Source organism: Gossypium hirsutum, chromosome A03, assembly GCF_007990345.1.
Source record: "Gossypium hirsutum isolate 1008001.06 chromosome A03, Gossypium_hirsutum_v2.1, whole genome shotgun sequence".
Lineage (NCBI taxonomy): Eukaryota > Viridiplantae > Streptophyta > Magnoliopsida > Malvales > Malvaceae > Gossypium > Gossypium hirsutum.
The window spans coordinates 49,430,887-49,450,341 of record NC_053426.1 but is presented as its reverse complement, the minus strand read 5'-3'; the positions used below and the strand labels follow the sequence as shown (position 1 = coordinate 49,450,341).

The 19,455-nt window shown below is 34.8% G+C and overlaps 1 protein-coding gene across 2 annotated transcripts; it reads right to left on the bottom strand.

Moving 5' to 3' along the window:
* Nucleotides 1-11,621: 11,621 nt before the first annotated feature.
* Nucleotides 11,622-19,180, bottom strand: LOC107887197 (transcriptional corepressor LEUNIG_HOMOLOG). Of its 2 annotated transcripts, none has more exons than XM_016811365.2 (19): nucleotides 18,957-19,180; nucleotides 18,775-18,863; nucleotides 18,603-18,659; nucleotides 18,381-18,478; nucleotides 17,508-17,617; nucleotides 17,128-17,411; nucleotides 16,977-17,031; nucleotides 16,722-16,833; nucleotides 16,142-16,191; nucleotides 15,788-16,057; nucleotides 15,273-15,344; nucleotides 14,902-15,129; nucleotides 13,711-13,852; nucleotides 13,522-13,631; nucleotides 13,128-13,277; nucleotides 12,692-12,847; nucleotides 12,477-12,593; nucleotides 12,164-12,361; nucleotides 11,622-11,958 (listed from the first exon to the last, which is right to left on the bottom strand). In XM_016811365.2, exons 3-19 carry the CDS (start codon nucleotides 18,632-18,634, stop codon nucleotides 11,815-11,817), a joined length of 2,328 nt encoding a protein of 775 aa, XP_016666854.1. In that variant the 5' UTR covers nucleotides 18,635-18,659; nucleotides 18,775-18,863; nucleotides 18,957-19,180; the 3' UTR covers nucleotides 11,622-11,814. The 2 variants fall into 2 exon arrangements, with proteins under 2 accessions (XP_016666854.1, XP_016666855.1); XM_016811366.2 differs by having other exon boundaries at nucleotides 15,273-15,341; nucleotides 18,957-19,150.
* Between the last annotated feature and the right edge of the window lie 275 nt (nucleotides 19,181-19,455).

Sequence of the window (19,455 nt, the reverse complement as noted above, 5' to 3'; positions counted from 1 at the left end):
TAATATATGAAGAAATTCGATAAAAATCAATTTTCGGAGCTAGGGGTAAAATGGTCACTTTACAAAAGTATAGGGGCAAAATGGTCATTTTTCCAATTATAAATTGTTGAGTACCGAGATCATTAAAATGATTAAATTTGTGAATTTTTATCATTTTAGATCAAGAATTGCAAAAATCAGGCCTAGATCGGGGAAAAGTAAAGCAAGTGGACTAAGTCAGACGAGTAGCCTACATTTTTGCATACCAAGGTAAGTTGTATGTAAATAATACAACTACATGGTTATTATAAGTGTTTAATTTGATATAGCATAAATCGTTAGTTTGTGGAAATAATTATGTATGGTGAATATTGAGATAGTAGAACTCCCGTTGAACCTTAGGAAATAAATCGGTTATTCGTGCCATGACACTCAGGTCATTTGTGTGCTAGTGTAAGACATGTCTGGGACATGCATCGGCCACATTATGAGAGCCAGTGTAAGACCATGTCTAGGACATGGCATTGGCATTGAGACATAAGCTAGTGTGAGACATGTCTGGGATATACATCGGCCTCGTGACGTAAGCCAGTGTAAGACATGTCTGGGACATGCATCGGCTATAAGATGTGTCAGTATAAGACCCTGTCTGGGACATGGCATCAGCACAGATATGTGAGAGCTAGTGTAAGACCATCTCTGGGACATGACATCAGCCTCGATTTTGATAGTCAGTGTAAAACCATGTTGGGACATGGCATCGGAATAATACCCTGTGTTTGAGGCTTAATAAATACCCGATAGTATTTCAAATGGTTCAACGGCGAGAGTTACAGTTTAAGTTAAAGGAGAAAAGTATGATCATGTTGTGAGTGGTACAGGTACCTATTTGAAATGTATGAGATGTGAGCTCAATATATGCTATGTGAAATGTATTGGCTAGTGATGAGTAAGTTGTGCTTATTCCCACTTATGTACTATGAGCATGATGATAAATGGTAAAGTTGTTGTTATATTTATTGCATGAAACTTACTAAGCTTTATGCTTACCCTATTTCTTTCCATTTTCTTATAGTGTCGTCTAATTAGCTCGTGGATCAACGGTTGTCGGAGGCATCAATCACACTATCAATCGTAGCACTTAGTATAGTTAGATCTATTTATTTTGATTATGGCATGTATAGGACCCTGACTTTAGAATTTTGTGTCTTTGTTAATTGGCCAAATGTGTTGCCTTACTTTAGCATTTTGATTCATTTTGTACAAGGTCATGGAAATGGCTAAAGTTGAAAGTTGTTATACGAAAACAAGAAGTTATTTCATGAATGGGTAATTTGTTGGTTGTTTTAGAAAATATGAAATGTGTAAAGGCCTTAGATGTGGTTGTTGGATTGAGGAATCATATTATGATGACCTTTAGCATGATGGTTGTTGTTATTTTATATTTCAGGGAGGCAAAGGGCTTGGCAAATAGCCCTATGTTGCCCACATGGGTAGACACACGGGCATGTGTCTAGGCCGTATGTGGCACACGGCCAGCCCCATGGGCGTGTTATCCAGTCATGTGTCCCCTACACATAGAAATTTCAAGTCAGTATGCATGGTAGTAAACACACGGGTAGAGACACAGCCATGTGTCTCAGCCGTGTGAAGGACACGACCTAGCACACGGGCATGTGCCTTGGTCGTGTGACCCTTAAGGATTGCTGACTTCAGAAACAAAATGTCAAGGTTTTTAGACACGGGCTAGGACACGGACGTGTCATGGCCACGGGTGTGTCATGGCTGTGTGAGAGACACGGGCGTGTGTCATGTCGTGTGAAAACCCCTATAGGTTCGAATTTAGAATTTAATTCCACACGGGCGTGTGCCCTGTTTCAAGGGTTATTTTTGTTAAGTCAGTTTAAGGACCTGAGTTAGTTTTGAATGGTTTCCAATGAGAGTTTGAGGCCTCGTAGGCCCACATTAAAGAGTTTTAAGCAAGGTTTGAAAAAGTTTTAAATTTGATCAAGTCTTGGTGACTCAGAAATGATTGTAGGCATCTGGTTTAAGTATGGTAATGCCTCGTGCCCAGTCCCGGCCTCGGACTTGGGTAAGGGGTCTTACAGATAAACTTTGAAATGAAAGTTTGTTTTGAATTGTTTTATGTTTGGTAATGCCTCGTAACCCCATCCCGGCGATGGGTACGGGTTAGAGGTGTTACAGGATGAGTCAGATAGACTACCTGTGGTGATTTCTTTGATGTCAACTCAAAAATGTATGAGAAAAGGCTGTGAAGCTTATCTAGCTTATGTGCTAAATATAAAAGAGTCTGAATTGAAAATTAAATCAATGCCGATAGTTTGTGAATATCCGAATGTGTTCTCGGAAAAGTTTCCTGGGTTACCTCCAGTTAGAGAAGTTGAGTTTGGTATTGATTTAGTTTCGGGAACTTCACCGATATCGATTACTCCGTATAGGATGGCTCCGACTGAGTTAAAAGAAATTGAAAGCTCAGTTCCAAGAATTGGAAAATAAAGGATTTGCGAGACCAAGTTATTCTCCCTGGGGTGCTCCAGTATTATTTGTGAAGAAGAAAGATGGTTCTATGAGACTTTGTATAGATTACTGACAGCTCAATAAGGTAACCATAAAGAACAAGTACCCATTGCCGAGAATAGACAACTTGTTTGATCAGTTGAAAGGAGAAACAGTGTTTTCCAAGATTGATTTGAGATCCGGGTATTACCAGTTGAGAGTTAAAGAGTCATATGTGCCTAAAATTGCTTTTAGAACAAGGTAAGGGCACTATGAAATCCTCGTTATGCCTTTTGGATTAACTAATGCCCCTGTCGTTTTTATGGACTTGATGAACTGAATTTTCTGACCATATTTGGATATGTTTGTAGTTGTTTTTACTGATGACATACTGATTTATTCTTGTGATTAGACCGAGCATGCCGAGCATTTGAGAACTATTTTACAAATTTTAAGAGACAAACAGTTGTATTCTAAGTTCAGTAAAAGTGAGTTTTGGCTCAGAGAAGTTGGATTTTTGGGCCATATTGTCTCAGGTGATGGTATTTGGGTTGATCCAAGTAAAATTTCAGCAATTGTTGATTGGAAGTCACCGAGAAATGTGTCCAAAGTCAGAAGCTTTTTGGGCTTAGCCGGTTATTACCGACGATTTGTTAAAGGATTTTTGATGATTGCTACTCCTATGACAAGATTGTTGCAAAAAGATGTCAAGTTTGAATAGTCCCAAAAATGTCAGCAAAGTTTTGAGAAATTGAAAGTTTTATTGACCAAGGCACTGGTTCTAGTGCAACCTGGACCGAGAAAAGAATTTGTAATTTATAGCGACGCGTCACTGAATGGATTAGGATGTGTGTTAATGCAAAAGGGCAAAGTAATAGCTTATGCCTCGAGACAGTTGAAACCGCATGAGAAGAATTACCCAACACATGATTTGGAATTAGCCGCTATTGTAATTGCTTTGAAGATATGGCGACATCATTTGTACGGTGAGAAATGCCATGTTTTTACTGACCATAAGAGTTTAAAGTATTTGATGACTCAGAAGGACTTGAACTTACGACAACAAAGATGGCTCGAATTGTTGAAAGATTATGAGTTAGTAATTGACTATCACCCGGGTAAAGCAAATGTAGCCGTAGACCCCTTAAGTAAAAAGGCCTTGTTTGCCTTGAAGGCATTGATCACGAGATTGACTTTAACCGATGACAGTTCTATTCTAGCCGAGTTGAGAGCTAGGCCGATGTTTATTCAGCAAATTTGTGAAACCTAGAAATGTGACAATGATTTGCAAGCCAAGAGAACTCATTGTGAATCCGTTAGTGATTTAGAATTTCATGTCAGATCCGATGATTATTTGATGTTCCGAGGTAGAATTTGTGTACCGAAAAATGATGAACTTATTCATAAAATTCTTCATGAAGCACATAATGGTTGTTTATTTATACATCCAGGTAGTACAAAAATGTATAATGACTTGAGGAAAATGTATTGGTGGTCGGGCATGAAAAGAGATATCTCCGAGTCCGAGTTTGTTTCGAGATATCTGATTTGTCAACAAGTGAAAGCTGAACACCAAGTACCTTCAGGTTTACTTCAGCCAGTGATGGTACTTGAGTGGAAATGGGATAGAATCACAATGGATTTTGTAACGGGTTTACCTTTGACTCCGAAAAAGAAAGATGTCGTATGGGTTGTTGTTGATAGATTGATGAAATCGGCTTACTTTATACCGATACGTACTGATTACTCGCTTGATAAGCTAGCTGAATTATACATTGCTAAGATTGTGAGATTGCACGGAGTGCCTATCTCTATTATCTTGGATAGTGATTCGAGGTTTACTTTGAGGTTTTGAAAAAAGTTGCAGTACGTACAATTACAGCTCTGATCACTTCTGATCTTTCTAGAGGTGTATTTGGTACTGCTTCCTTGATCACAGCAACAATAACATCACCAATATAAGCATATCGGCTATTACTAGCTCCTATGACTCGAATACACATCAATTCTCGAGTCCACTGTTATCTGCTACATTCAAATGGGTCTGAGGTTGAATCATTTTTGAAATCTCTTTTTTCAATGTAACAAAGGAAGAAGAAAAAAAGAAATATTGTTTGTCAAAAAAAAAAAGGAAACTCGCAATTTTTTTTTATTCCGAAGACAAGACTTCTTTCCTTTGGTTCTATATTCCTATCCTGAAATAATGAATTGAGTTTTTATAGGCGAATGTTCAATAAGAAATTGAAAGATTTCGTTGAAATTGTTCGTTTGGAAATTTCCTGAAAAGCTAATCATAGGTTCTTCTCTCCATCGGAACAATAGGGCCGTTATGCTCATTACTAAACTTGTTGAAGAGATGAAATATAACCAAGGTATATCTTTTTTATCAGAGGTTGAATCGATCATCAGAAGAAGAATTAGGCCAAAAATTAGGATACATTCTGGGAAAATAAAACTTCCATCGAAGAGAAGCAAATGAAAGGCTTTCATAAAAATTCTCGTAGAATCGAGAATGAAGTTTTCATTCTATACATGCCAGATCATGAATTAGTAACTGCATCCAATCTCCAAAAAAATCCCAATTGTTTCGAACTTTCTAGTTTCTTTCTTTTTCCAAACATTTTTTCGAATACGCTTTTTTGATGTAGAAGTACGTTTTTTTGGAACTGCCATTCAAAAAAAAGTTATTCAGTGCTATAGTTAGATGTCAAAGACATCTATTTTTAAAACAAAACGATCAGTCTTTTGATGTCATTATTTATCTATTCCTATAGATTTTATAAATTATATTATAATTATATATATACTACAATACAAATTGCATAAAAAATGAATAGAGATGGGAAAATCGCATAAAATGCTTCTATTCTAGAACAAAAAAACAATATGATATAACCCCTTTTTTATTTATATTCCATACACTATCCAGAAAAAAAAAGAAGAATTTGTATTTAATTTATTGGTACCTTTCTTTTTTATATCTCCATTCAAATCTATAGGATAGAGCCTTGGGTACAAAATTGAATTTTTGTACTGCATTTCATCCACAGACCGACGGTCAATCTGAAAGGGTAATTCAGATACTTGAAGATATGCTTCGATGTTGTGTTCTAGAATTTGAGGGTAGTTGGGAAAAATATCTACCATTGGTCGAATTTGCCTATAACAACAGCCATCAGTCGAGTATAAAAATGGCACATTATGAGGCATATTGTATGGCCAGAAGTGCGGAACGCGTTTGTATTGGACTGAACTTAACGAGAAGCAGATTCACGAGGTTGACTTGGTTAAGGAAAAAAAAGAAAAAGTAAAGGTAATATGTGATTGCTTGAAAACAGCTTTAGACCGACAAAAGTCATACGCGGATTTGAAAAGAAAAGAGATTGAGTTTCAAGTTAGGGATAAATCATTTTTGAAAGTATCCCCGTGGAAGAAGATTCTCAAATTCGGCCATAAAGGTAAGTTGAGTCCACATTTCATTTGGCCGTATGAAATTATTGAAAGGATAGGGCCAGTGGCATATCGGTTAGTTTTACCGACGGAGTTAGAAAGAATTCATAAAGTGTTTCATGTGTCGATGCTGAGGCGATATCGTTCTAATCCTTCACATGTGATTTCTCCATCAGAAGTTGAGATCCGACCGGATATGACGTACGGTGAAGAACCGATTAAGATCTTAGCTCGGGAAGTTAAACAGTTGAGAAATAAAAGTATAGCCCTAGTGAAGGTTTTGTGCCAAAGACATGGTGTTGAAGAGGCCACGCGGGAACCTGAGGAGGCTATGAGAAAACAGTACCAAACCTATTTTCTGGTAAGATTTTCGGGGACGAAAATCTCTAAAGAGGGGAGAGTTGTAACAGCTCGATTTTGGGGCTAGTCGAAATAGTGGTTTTGGGACCACAAATCCAACGTAGAAAAATTTAATTTTATTATATTTTTATGTTCTACAGTTTCACAAAATGATTTTGTGAAAATTTCGCTCGAAAATTTTGACATTGGGGCACTCAATTTAGTAAAAAGGACTAAATTCTAAAAAGTGCAAAAGTTGAGTTCTACATGTTAAAGGTGTCCAATTGCTATAAGATTTTAAATTGGAGGTCCTTATATGATAATTGGACCATTTTTTAATTTAGTGGACAAAAATGGACATGGTGAGATAAAATTTTAAAGTTTGACAAAAAAGGGCATTTTGGTCATTTAGTAAATAAAAGAATAAAAATGGAAAATAAAGACAAAATTTATCCATCTTATCCAAACCTTGGTCAAAAATTTGGAGACACCATAGTTAGGGTTTTCTTCAACTTTCAAGCTTGATTATAAGTACATCCTACCCCCGTTTTTAATGCTCTTTACGTTTTTTGAAGTTGTTATCACCCGATCTTTCTATTTCTACCATTGTTTTGAAGTAAGGTTCATGTTTAAAAATTTATCCATGTGTGACATACATGTATTTTGATGTTTGATGGAAGATATTGTAAGTTTAAGGTGTGATAAACAACTTTTACTAAGTGATTTTTATTGAAAATGTATAACAATGACCTATTGTAAAAAGATGTAAAATGGGTAGTAAAAATTTGATTTGATAAAAATTATGGCCTAATATGAGCATGTATGTTCGGCTAGGCTTGGGTAACAAAGAAATTGAATACATTTCATTTTACGAGCCTAGGGACAAATGTAAATATGTCAAAGTTTGGGGGCAAAAGTGTAATTTTTTCCATAATAGGATTTTTGGGCTGATTTGAGTAATGTGAATATTAAATAAGCTAAATTTGCTACAATAGATCAAGAAAAACGAAGTTCAAACCTTGATCGAGGAAACAATAAGGTGTTTAACGATTAGATCATTTTCTACTATTTTTGTACTGAGGCAAGTTCGTATGTAAATAATGCATCGTTATTTACGCTTTAATTGCTTTAATATCATATGAATTATAATTTACTCTTTGAACGTAATTGAGAAAGTTCGACAAGCGAGAACATCCCGGTTGAACCTTAGGAGTAGTTAGGATACAAATGTCATGACATTAGGGTTAGTTGAGATTACGTGTAAGACCATATCTGGGATATGGCATCGATATGAGACTTCGTGTAAGACTATAGCTGGGCTATTGGCATCAATATGAGATCCCATGTAAGACCATATCTGAGATATGGCATTGGTATGGTACTATGTCTGTGAGATATCCTGAGTATCGTTTAGTATTCCAAGTGGTTCAACAGGAATCTTAACAGCAATGTTTAAGTTGTGAAAGATTATGGTAAGTTGCAAGTTAGTACAAGTATGTACATAAAACCCATGGTTAATGAGCTCGATATGTGATGAACCCTCGGTGTGGTATGATTGAGTAAGTTATGATGTTAAGGTTTTAATAATAATTATGTTAAGTTTGACTATGAAATTTTACAATGATATTTATGTTAATTTACTTCATGCTAAATTTATGCTAAAGTGTGTATGATGCCTATTATTTGCATAGGAACTTACTCAGCTACTTCCCTTTCTTTTTCCTTTGTCTTATAGTGTCACCAAGCCAGCTCGAGCATTGAAGACGGTCGGAGATCCATTCACACTATCAAATTATCATTTTGGGTACTTATGATTACAATATTTTGAGCTATGGCATGTATAGGGACTTGGTTGTTTTGTTATGTGTCATATTTGATTTGTCCAAAGGTTTTAATGGTTGATAATTCATTTTGTAAATCGCCATTGAATTGGCTAATATTGGCTTAAGTATATATATGCATATGATGATGTTTTCATGGATGTAAGAATTTGCATGGATTGAGTTGATAAGTAGGTGATGTCTGTATGTGGTAGATGGTTGCATGTAAATGATATGTTGATATCTTGTTTGTGACTGAATTGGTTGTATGAATATGCTTGGATTGGTGTTGTTTGTTGTTGTGTAGGTTGGTGCAAGTAAGGGTGGCAAAATGGCTTGGTAAATAGCCTTATTTTTGCCCACACGGGTGTGTGTCTAGGCCGTGTGTGACACACGGCTTGTCCCATGGGTGTGTGATCCGGTCGTGTGTCCCCTACATTTTGAATTTTAGCTTCGAATTGGCCACACGGGCTAAGACACGACCATGTGTCTCATCCGAGTGAAGGACACGGCCCAGAGACATGGGCATGTGCCCAGGGCGTGTGAAGTTTGCACCTATTTTATGAAATTTAAATCGCCCACACGGCCTAAGCACACGGGTGTGTGACTTGGCCGTGTGACTTCAATTTGTTGATGATATCATAAATAGAGAGTTACACGGGTTAGGGACACGGGTGTGTGTTATCACACGACCTACCCACAAGGGCGTGTCCCAAGCCACACAGGCGTGTTACCCCTGTTTTGGTGAAAAAAATTTCTAAGTATAGAGAAATTTTCTAAAGTTCTCGAATAAGTCCCGAACCACTCTTAATGCATGTTTTAGGCCTCGTAGGCTCGTTTAAGGGACGATATGAATAATTTTGAAAAGTTTTAAATTTGAGTGGAAATTCATGTCTCCGGTTTTGAATGTTTGTTTGAGTTTAAGTCCGGTAATGCCTCGTATCCTATTCCGGTGTCGGATACAGGTAAGGGGTGTTACAGGAAGCTTATATTGCACGGTTGTCATTCCTGATGCTTTTGGGCCTAAAAATAGATGTCTTCCACACCCAATTAACCCGTTAAAACTACCTTGAGGCTAATATTAGTCCAATAGGTCAACAAATGCGTAAAAATACTTATTTTGCAATAATTTAACTCTAAGCTAAGAAAACTGAAAATGTAATGAATGATACTAAAATAGCTAAAAAAAATAAGCTCATTAAGTGTCAAAAAGTACCTAAACTGCCACTACGATTTGTGGCATGTCATTGTTCAAGTTAACGAAATATAAAAAACGGAATAAAAAAGAATAGTGGAAAAGAGAATTCTCATTGATAAATAATGGAAGGCGATTCCAGAACAATCTCCACTCACAATCGTCTTTACATCGGAATAGAACAATTCTGATTTAGTGAACATAAGAAAAACTAAAATAGAAACTAAAGAAAAACAAAAGAAAATTGAAAACTAAAATTAAAAGTATGAAATATGAAATATGTATGACAACTTCCTAGGGTGATTCCCTAGGTTGATCCCCCCTCTCTAATGAGGCTATAATGAGGTTTATATAGGCTACAATTGAGAGATTTATCTGTTTAAAACATCGTAGAAAAAATTAGGGTTTTAATGAGACAAATACGCCCTAGATGGCTGCCAAAACACAGTCATACAGATTTTCGTGCGATGTCGGCCCTTTTTTGGCTTTGGATGGTTCGATATTCAGTGTCGTGACACTACATGCTGGTGTCGCAACACTGGCATCGTCCTTTGTGTTCTTTGGCCTGAAATGGCACCCTGTAGACTCAAGTAGCCCGTTAGTCATTCCAAATGTATGAGTTGGCCTAACGAGTCGTTGAAACACTAGAAAATGCGTAAAAATGATTATTTGCTAATAATTAAATCTAAGCTACTAAAAATTGAAATGCATTAAAATAACATAAAATGGCTTAAAAACAAGCTCCTTAAGTACCGAAAATATTTAAATTTGCCACAACGAATTATGGCAGATTAGTAGCTAATTTAAAAGTAAAATAGATAAGACAAGTGATCAACTAAATTTCGAAGCAGTTATGTATTAATTTAAAGTATATTATGTTTTTTTTTCAATATTTAAAGTAAATTGTGTTACAAGGCTTTGAGAAAAAAGGTAAAAATCATCAATTAAATTTCATTATTAAATATTTAATGCAAATATTTGTTAAAAATAAAATGTAGTATAAAAATTAAATACATGGATATTATATTTTATTTAATAAGGATAAGTTCATAAATTATCATTACATTCGTAACATAATAATGTAATTTTCTTAGGATTTTAATCAATACTTTCCAATGTAACCAAACATTATGAAGTAAGTTTCCTATCAATCACATTCCCAAGAATTACATTCCATTTGAATCATAACATGAAAAAACACCACATGCTACCTATGAATAGCTCCAAAGAGATTAGTAGCTCTTTCTATTTTAGCCTTAGCTCGTTCCTCCTTCAATGGGCTTTCTTCCCCTTATTGCCTGGATCAGAGAATATGATCACACTATTGAGTCGAACATTATCTAAATAATCAAAGCATAAACAAATAATTATAAAAATTATTATGAAATATAAGAAATTACAAAAATATTAAAAATATTTAATTTAATAAAAATATTTTTAAAAATTAATCTTAATTTAAAATAAATAAACAAAGTTAAAGTAACCTCACCAAATCACAAATACAAAATAATAGAAATTATAATTTTTTTGTTTTTCAGTGAGCGATATTTATATTTCATGTTTGACCATATGCCCTTTATTGTTTATTGTTTTTTTTTTTCTAAATTTGTAACATATTTTCTCGGCGGTCAACAATATGCAAGGCAAACCGCTACTTAAAATAAAAGCTTTCACATCGATTAAATTTTAGTTTTGTCATTTCAATTTTTTTATATTTATAATAATTTATGATAATAACTATTAAATATTTAAATAAATTGCAACTCAAGGATAATAATTTACAATTCAAATATTTATTTTATTATTAAATAATTTTTGTTAATTTGTCATTATTCTTAATGTTTTTTTATATATTCTTTTACGCATTTTATAACAGTAGCTTTCAAATGATTATAAAAATAATTGCTTATTTTTAGATTTTTTATTTTTTAAAATATTTTTCAACTTATTGTTTGATTGCTCTATCAAGGGTCATTTAACAATAGATATGGCAACTTTTAATAAAAAGACCAAATCGCTGTACAAAATTTAATTTATTAATTTTTTTAGTAAAGTGAATAATATACAATCAAACTCCTCAATAAAAAAACTACATGAATTATTAATATATCAAAGTTGATTTAAATATATATAACACATTAAATAAGTCTTAACACTAATAAATGATAACACGACAGGAATACTTTTTTATGGTAAAGTCCACTTCAAATATAAATATATATTCTTTCTTTTATTTGTTAAATTAACTCACACCTTGGTAATTTATTTTCTTGATAGTAAGCTCGCTCTACTGGCTAAATAAATGAACATACAAAAACGTCTAAAACCTGAAACAATATCAACTGTCATTCAATAAATTTAGTAAAATATAGTACCCTGACAAACCAACGTTTCAAAGCCAGCAAGCCACCACTGATGATCAACAGAAACACAAAATCGATGCTGTTGAGAATTAAAGAAAATGGTAAGACTCGTTACTGGAGGACTGGATTTGCCTTAAAAAAGTGATCGCAACTATTTCCAGATTTTAACCGATTTGTCGTAACTGGCAGAGGCAACCATCCCTGTTGCTTGCGACTGTGCCAGGGCCGATATCACACAGTCATGAGCTGAAATCGTCAGACACTTGTTCTCAGCCGTGTTCCAAAGCTCCAACGACTGATATGTTTAAACAGGACAGAAAACCGAAAACAAAAATTAGTGACGATGAATACATCATAGAAAACAGGTAAAAATTATTCCGGACCATACTCCAAAATGAACAGCCATCTATAAATTAGTAACCTGAATAGACATCAAACCATCAACAGTATTGAGTCAACCTTTAACAACTATATAGCAACTAAAGAATAGGAAATGACACCTGATAACCACCAATAACCAAAAGAGCAGGAAAATTGGGATGAAAAACACAGGAATGAAACTTGTTTCCACTGGAACTAAGCTCATTAATGCACTCTCCAGAGGACAATGACCACAGTCGGACAGACTCTTGGCTGACAGAAGCCAAAAAGTCTCCATTTGCATCCCAACAGAGAGAGTGTACCTCCGTATTGTGCCCCTGAGTGTCAAAAAGATAACTCCAGGTAAAACCGTAGATTACAAAAATTGATTAACCAAAACTGATCAACGAGGTAAATTCTCCTTTCCAAAAGTTAACAAATTTATATTTCTACCTGCAATAACTGTGTTCTTCGGTCAGTCTCTATATCAAAGATAGAGACAACATTATCGGCTGCTGCAGCTAGGAATTGTCCTGTTCTTGGTTGAAATCGGACGTTAGTGCTGCCTCCCTGCTTCAATTAGTGAAAGTAATTTATATGAACATTGTGACCAAAGGAACATGCAGTACTTAAAATGGACAAAAGCTTAAAGGGTTTAAAAGGCTAGCCTTGGAGATACGAGTGCAGGAATACTGATTGATGTTCCAGAAGCGAATCTCACTGTTGCCATCACAAGAGCAGAAAAGTTCATTCTTCTTAGGGTGGAAATCAAGGGACATAACTTGTGCCGTATGCCCGGTATATTTCCAGATGGAATAACTTGGCTGCAAACAATTAATATAAGTACATGGAATGTGAACCGTATTCATCAAAGTTTCAACAAAGTAGAATCCTAAATCTTTTTTATAATGATAAGAAGTTTGCTTATTGTCTTTCTGGAAATAGTGTCACGTTTAATGGTGTGAGCATTAATTCAGCATAGACAACGATGGCAAAGTGTCAGTCTATGTAAAAACCTGAAGACCGATAAAATAGAAACATGCAAACTGGGCCAATAAGAGAGAATTACACAAATAAAAAAAAGGAAAGAGCAAGAAGTTATACTTGTGCAGCATCCCAAATGCGGACAGTTGTATCAAAAGAAGATGTTGCTAGCTGAGTGGAATTTGGTCTGAAGCGAATATCAGTTATAATATGAGTGTGTTCCTCAGTCGTGCAATCAGTCTTCAGAATTTCCATGTTCCAAAGAACAGCCTACTGACAGGAAATTGACAAGCAAGCACATCATTATTCCATACTTTCATTTAAGTCCATTTTTTATCAATAGTAAAAAATTTTGCAACTGTTCTACTGAGGACCCAAGGTACAGAAGTACGACATTAGATGACCACATCATTTATGAAAAGTAAACATTCAATAAACCATAATCAATAATTTGAAAACTTATCTGGCATGTGCTGCATAAAGAAAATTCCTTGTATGATACATAAAATTATACCTTCTTGTCATGCCCAGCACTGGCTAATAGCTTTCCATCTGAAGAGAAATGGCAGCAGGTGACTTTGCCATTGCTTTTACGTATTGACCCAACTTCATTGAAGCCAAAACCTGACATGCAGATAAGAGGTTCATTGCTGAGGTCAACTGGAAGATTTAGCATGCTATAACAACGACGATCTTATATTACTCTTTGAAGTCTCAGTAGTGTGCTCTGATGGGTTCCGTTTGAGGGTGCCAAACAAATTCCCTCCATCTCCATCGTCATGTGAGAGAAAAGATTCCACATTATCATCCAAGGAGCCCACATCTCCAAAATGTTCCATGTCTTCCTGCAATTAGGAGTTACATCATAAACAGGCTTTTGAAATGACTTATCCGAGGCTACACTTAACATATATGTTTCAACTCTCACACTAAATGCAGCGAATAAAGAGAAAAGGCAAGGAAGACCAAGAACAATTACAAGTATGGAAGAATAGTAGTGCAAAAGTGGGGCTATTTCAGGTTTATTTACTTGATGTGATTATTGGGTCAAATTCAACTAACAAGTAGTAAGAAAGGGAAAGAAGTAAAAAGCAATTAGGGATTGGGAAACAAAATGCTAATGAAAGTCGATTTCATGTATGCTCAATCTTGCCATGTTTTTCGAAAGATGTACAAGGATATTTCATAGCATCCAACAAACCCTTAAGACATCACATTATTGACCTAGGAAATAAAACAAAGCTGCCTGTACCAGAGTCCAAGAGTAGAACACAGTGTTGATGCAAAGGGATAATGGCCTCCATCCCTTGCAAAGCTATGGAATCAATATTTAGCCAAGATATAGAAGCAGTGCTTTAACATTCATCACTCTCAAGACATTAAGCAAGGATATGCACTAGACTTATTAGTGACTAACATTACCACCAACAATTGCAGTCCTAGTGCATGAAATGTGATGAGATGGCCATTCTAGATCTAAGTTTTGAATGGCGGAAAATACAAGATGTTTGAGCTTATGTTCTCCAAACCATAGAATAAGCATTTGTTTATTACTTATTGATCATTTTTGGAACAAGTTGATGGTGAGCAATTTATTTGGAGCATATGTAATAACTCTAATACCAACAAGTAGAAGAAAATAGTCATGCCAGGTAGATTGAGAAGAATACACATAATCAGTTGGGGACTATCAGATTTAGAACTTCACATGCTTTCTATAGAGCAAATGACTGTTTGCCCATGCATATGACAATACTAAGTAATGATACCAATTTAGTATACAAAAATTTTATGCAAGCTGCACGAATGCAGGAAAGCATAGGGTTAGTTAATATTGAAGAGTCAAACCATTCGCTAAACACCCTCGGGTTAGCTATAAATTAGGATTACTTACCAGCTGGTTGGTTGATGATGCAATACCAGCTGTTCCATCAGATCCATACATCATCAAATTTTTTGACATGCTACTGCCATGCTGCATATTTCCCACCATAGCTGCTCCTTCACCGGCTGTATGAGTTGATGGGGTTGATGGCTGAGAGTTTGGGGAAGGACCCACTGTGTTTCCAGTGCCAGTGCTATTAGCAGGTCCAGAAGATGGTCCTTTTCTTTTACGGTTATTCTGACACACCATAGAAGGAACAGTCATAAATTTAGACGTCCATCATCATAAATTCCTATGACTCTGTATGAAGATAAACTGGCAGCATATGGTAACAAGAAACCATTGTGATAACCAAGAAACAAAACAGAAGTAAGCTCAACTTGTTGCACTTGAGGTGACTGCAATGGATCTTGTTGAGAAGAAGATTGTCTTATTGGTGGCATGCTCATCTGCTGAAAAAACACAAAAGTGCTCAGTGGAAACTAAACACAAGCATTGGCCATCCTCAACAAATTGGGAATATGATAATAACTACTGAACTAGTACAACCATCATTATAATCCCATACACAAAATAAAGCTGGCCCCTTAGATTTACAGATAAATATAAATAATTCGCCTAAGAATCAAAGGCACATATAGAAGTGTAATGGCATGCATATTATCTTGGTTAAATAAAGGCAAGGTAGACGGTATGACAATACAACAACACAAGTATATATTATAATTTCTCTCCCTTTGAATGTGAAATTGAAAGACATGCATGCATTTCTGATCCATTAACACGATTGCAGGATTTGCACTATCTTTGTATTTTGACATGAAAACTGTTAGGTCGTATTTGGATATAAGAAGTAATACAACAGATATAACTGATTAATGAACAGAAACCTTACTTTTGATGAGGTCGATTGCATGGGAGACCCAATATATCCATCATTCACTGTTGGCTGGCCCTCTTTCGTATTTAAGGTGCCTCTTGATAATCCAGAAAATCTTTGAGGATCCATATCTCCATATACAGGTGAATTACCCAGATTTCCTTGTGCCTGGACTTGTGCTAAGAGTTGTTGTTGCTGCTGTGGCAGAAGCTGAAACTGGTTTGCATTCTGTAAGAATGGCTTTTGCACTTGTGCACCTAAACTTGGCCTAATTTGGTCAATTCCCTGTAAAATTAGTTAAGAGCCAGTTAGGCGATCATTTAGATAAGGAAAATAATATTAAGGATAGAAATTCAGTTTAGAGCTTACGGTTAATGGCCAGCCCTTCAACGGAAGGCTAACAACTCCAGGATTCAAACCTTGAAGAACAAGAGTAACATGAAAGGATAAGAATATCTACACAAATGTCTTGACTTAATAAAACACAAAGCCAAAGTTAGATATGTTGCTTTTCTGTCAGAAGAAATAAACTTGACACTAATAGAACAGCAACATCATAGACACTATGGTCAGTAGGTGACAGATTTCGCACTCAGCAAGCCAAACTAGAGAAGCACCCGACTATCTTAAGTTACAGCAGCACTAAGCATATTAGCAGTAACAAACAAACAAACACTCTTTGTGCTGGCTTTTCTATTGAATTTTAGTTATCATATTATACAAGTTCAGATAAGAAAATGACTTGAATATGCGAGGAACGATAAGATGGTGTGTATATAAAACAAATGATACATGTTTCTCTTGAGCTGACTGGAAATGACATAATGGTATCTAAACCTATAAATGTAAAAGATACTTAATGAGAACTTTGGTCTATGAAAATGAAACTCATTAGCATTCCATAGATTGACATGTGCAAACAGAATATAACACCATTAGTTATAATCACCTGCATTTCCTATTCCAGGTTTCGATTGCATGATTCCCTGTCCATAAATTGAGGAAGGATCCATGGGCATAGATCTCTGAGTACCACCCAAGTTCACTTCACCTTTAATGTCCTGTGAGGTGTATATGCATATATATAGAGTCACTAGTTGAACTAAAATGAAACAGTATAACAGTGAGGTTGTAAAGTGTTGATGTAAATGCAAGAAAATATGTATCCAAGTAGCATAGGTACAGCAATTTCTAGTGTCCATACCTGAATTTGCTGCAATGCTGCAGTTACACCTCCATGGTTTCCTTGAACCAACTGACTGCATCACAGACACAGTTTTTCTGTGTTATAAACCTGAAAAGAGTTCATCACATTAAAACAAAACATCTGATCTAAAATTTACAACTATACTTACCCGGGATGATTTGTAGCTGACTTTAAGAGGGCCATCCTAGCATCAAGAAGAGGTTGGGATGTCTCTGAAGTCACTGCATTTGGTTGTTTCATGCGCTCTTCATACATTTTTGCTGCCAAAGCACTAGCATTTGATTGTCCAAGCATTCCTTCAGAACCGATAGCATTTACAGGACCAACCATAGATGGATTATTAGGATCCCTACGCTGCAACTGTGCTTGACGCATTAGCTGCAGCTGCTGCATCTGCAGCTGTTGTTGCTCCTTTGCTTTGATTTGCTGTGCCTGTTCATAATACCATAATAGTTTGAAAACAACCAGTATAAATTGCACTATTGAAAAGAATTAACAACAATACTTGCTAAAGTTTTAATAGGCCACCTCTATGTATGCTGCAGCAGCCTCTGAATGCTTGTCATTTGTTCTAGATATGAAAATGTCCCAAAAGACAGACCACCACTCAAAAAGAAACCCACCAGGAGCATCAATTGCTGGATAAATAAACAGATTCTAAATGAATCAATTACTCAAAATAATTCCCCTCGACTAACAATAAGCTGTATTAGTTACAACATAACCAAGCAACTAGAGTAAAATTTAACCGTTAATTTCAATGAAAAAATCACCGATCATTAATTTGAAAATTAATAAAGCACCTTTCTCCCACCTAATATTAGACTCAGACTTGGATATGATATCTGACACGTGCAAATCACTTTCAGTGAGTTTTAAAGTAAAGTTCAGAATCTAGGTGTCATACCCACGTAACTTTGAAGCGCCCAACATGTCTAACGCAGTACTTTAAGGTAAAATAAAGAATGCAAGTAACTTAGGCTAAAAATACATATATATAAATTCCATATTTCCTTTCCACGGAAAAGAATTTCAGTCACACAATTTCATCAATTAACTAAAGCTAGGACATGAAAATCTGGATTTGAATTTTATTTGCTATATAAATTGTGGGAACAAATACATACATTATTTAAGAATTAGTTAAGATTCAATATGATTAGATATTTGAAAGGTATAAAATATGAATTTCAAATTGACAAATATCTATGGTCATTTAAAATTCACAACTAAATAAACATCTGAAAACCCATGAATTTGAAAATTAATCATGAATGTTAAATTTACAAGTGTTTTTATCAAATAATTTGCACTATTTTTAAAATCCAAATCCATCTCTGGAAATCCAAGTTCCCAAATGCAACCTATATGAATTTACACTCAGTCAAAGCCAAATCTTACCTACTGGATCCGGGGCGACTTTCCCTTCTGTCATGAAAGACTTTGCAGTGGTATGCAATTTTTTCTTTACCAAATAATCATAAATATAGACATCAAGCCTACAGCCAAAAAATAAAAATAAAAATAAAAGAACTTAACTAAGCTAAAAAAAATTTAAAAAAATTTGGCCAAAAAAAACTAAGCTAAAATTAGAATCAATTTTCTGAAAGAACATAAGAGTACATCTTATCTGCTTCCCAATTACTCTGCGCCATCGTTTCAGCAACAAAATTCAGTTAACTGTTCAAAAAAAGAAAAACAAAACTATAAAATTGATCGAAAGCAAATTTAAATACTCAATTTTATCATAAAAGTTATAAATTAAGTACGACACTGATATTTTATCGAAACTAACCTTAAAGGGGTCGATTCAGACGGATCAAAGCCTACATTACCCTTCTTGAGCTCATGAAGAAGCGATCTTTATTGATCAATCATTGGTTTCTGCATTCAATAATAAACAATTCCAAAATTTCATAAGTTTCTTTAAAGGATCTTGAAATTGATAAGATTAATGGAGTAGAAAAGAGTTATGACCTTTCCAATCCAATCCAGAAAAAAAAACAAAAAATAATAAATTAGGGTTCTTTGTTATTGGGAAAAAAAGGTTTCTTAGCTCAAAATTGGAATTTTCCGACAGAAGAAAAAATATAGGGACATTTTGCTCAAGATCCGAAGCTGAGATTTGGATGCTTGGTGTGGGCCAAACCTGAGGTTTGAATCTATAAGCTTAGCAGATGGTGCTTAGAAGTTATGCGCTGGATAATAAGTTGAGACGTGGGTCTAAAATTTTGAGTATTTTGGATAAAAATATTAGATTTAAAAAATTAATTTAGACAAAATAAAATTATATTTGTTTAAAATATGGGTTAAATTTGAATATTTAATATTTAAATTGACTTAATTAAGTCTACTTTTCAATTTATAATGTTTTATATTATATTATTTTTTATATATTATTTAATTTATAATACATAAAAATTAAAAAATAATATATAATATTACTATAATATAAAAATTAAAAATATTAAGATAA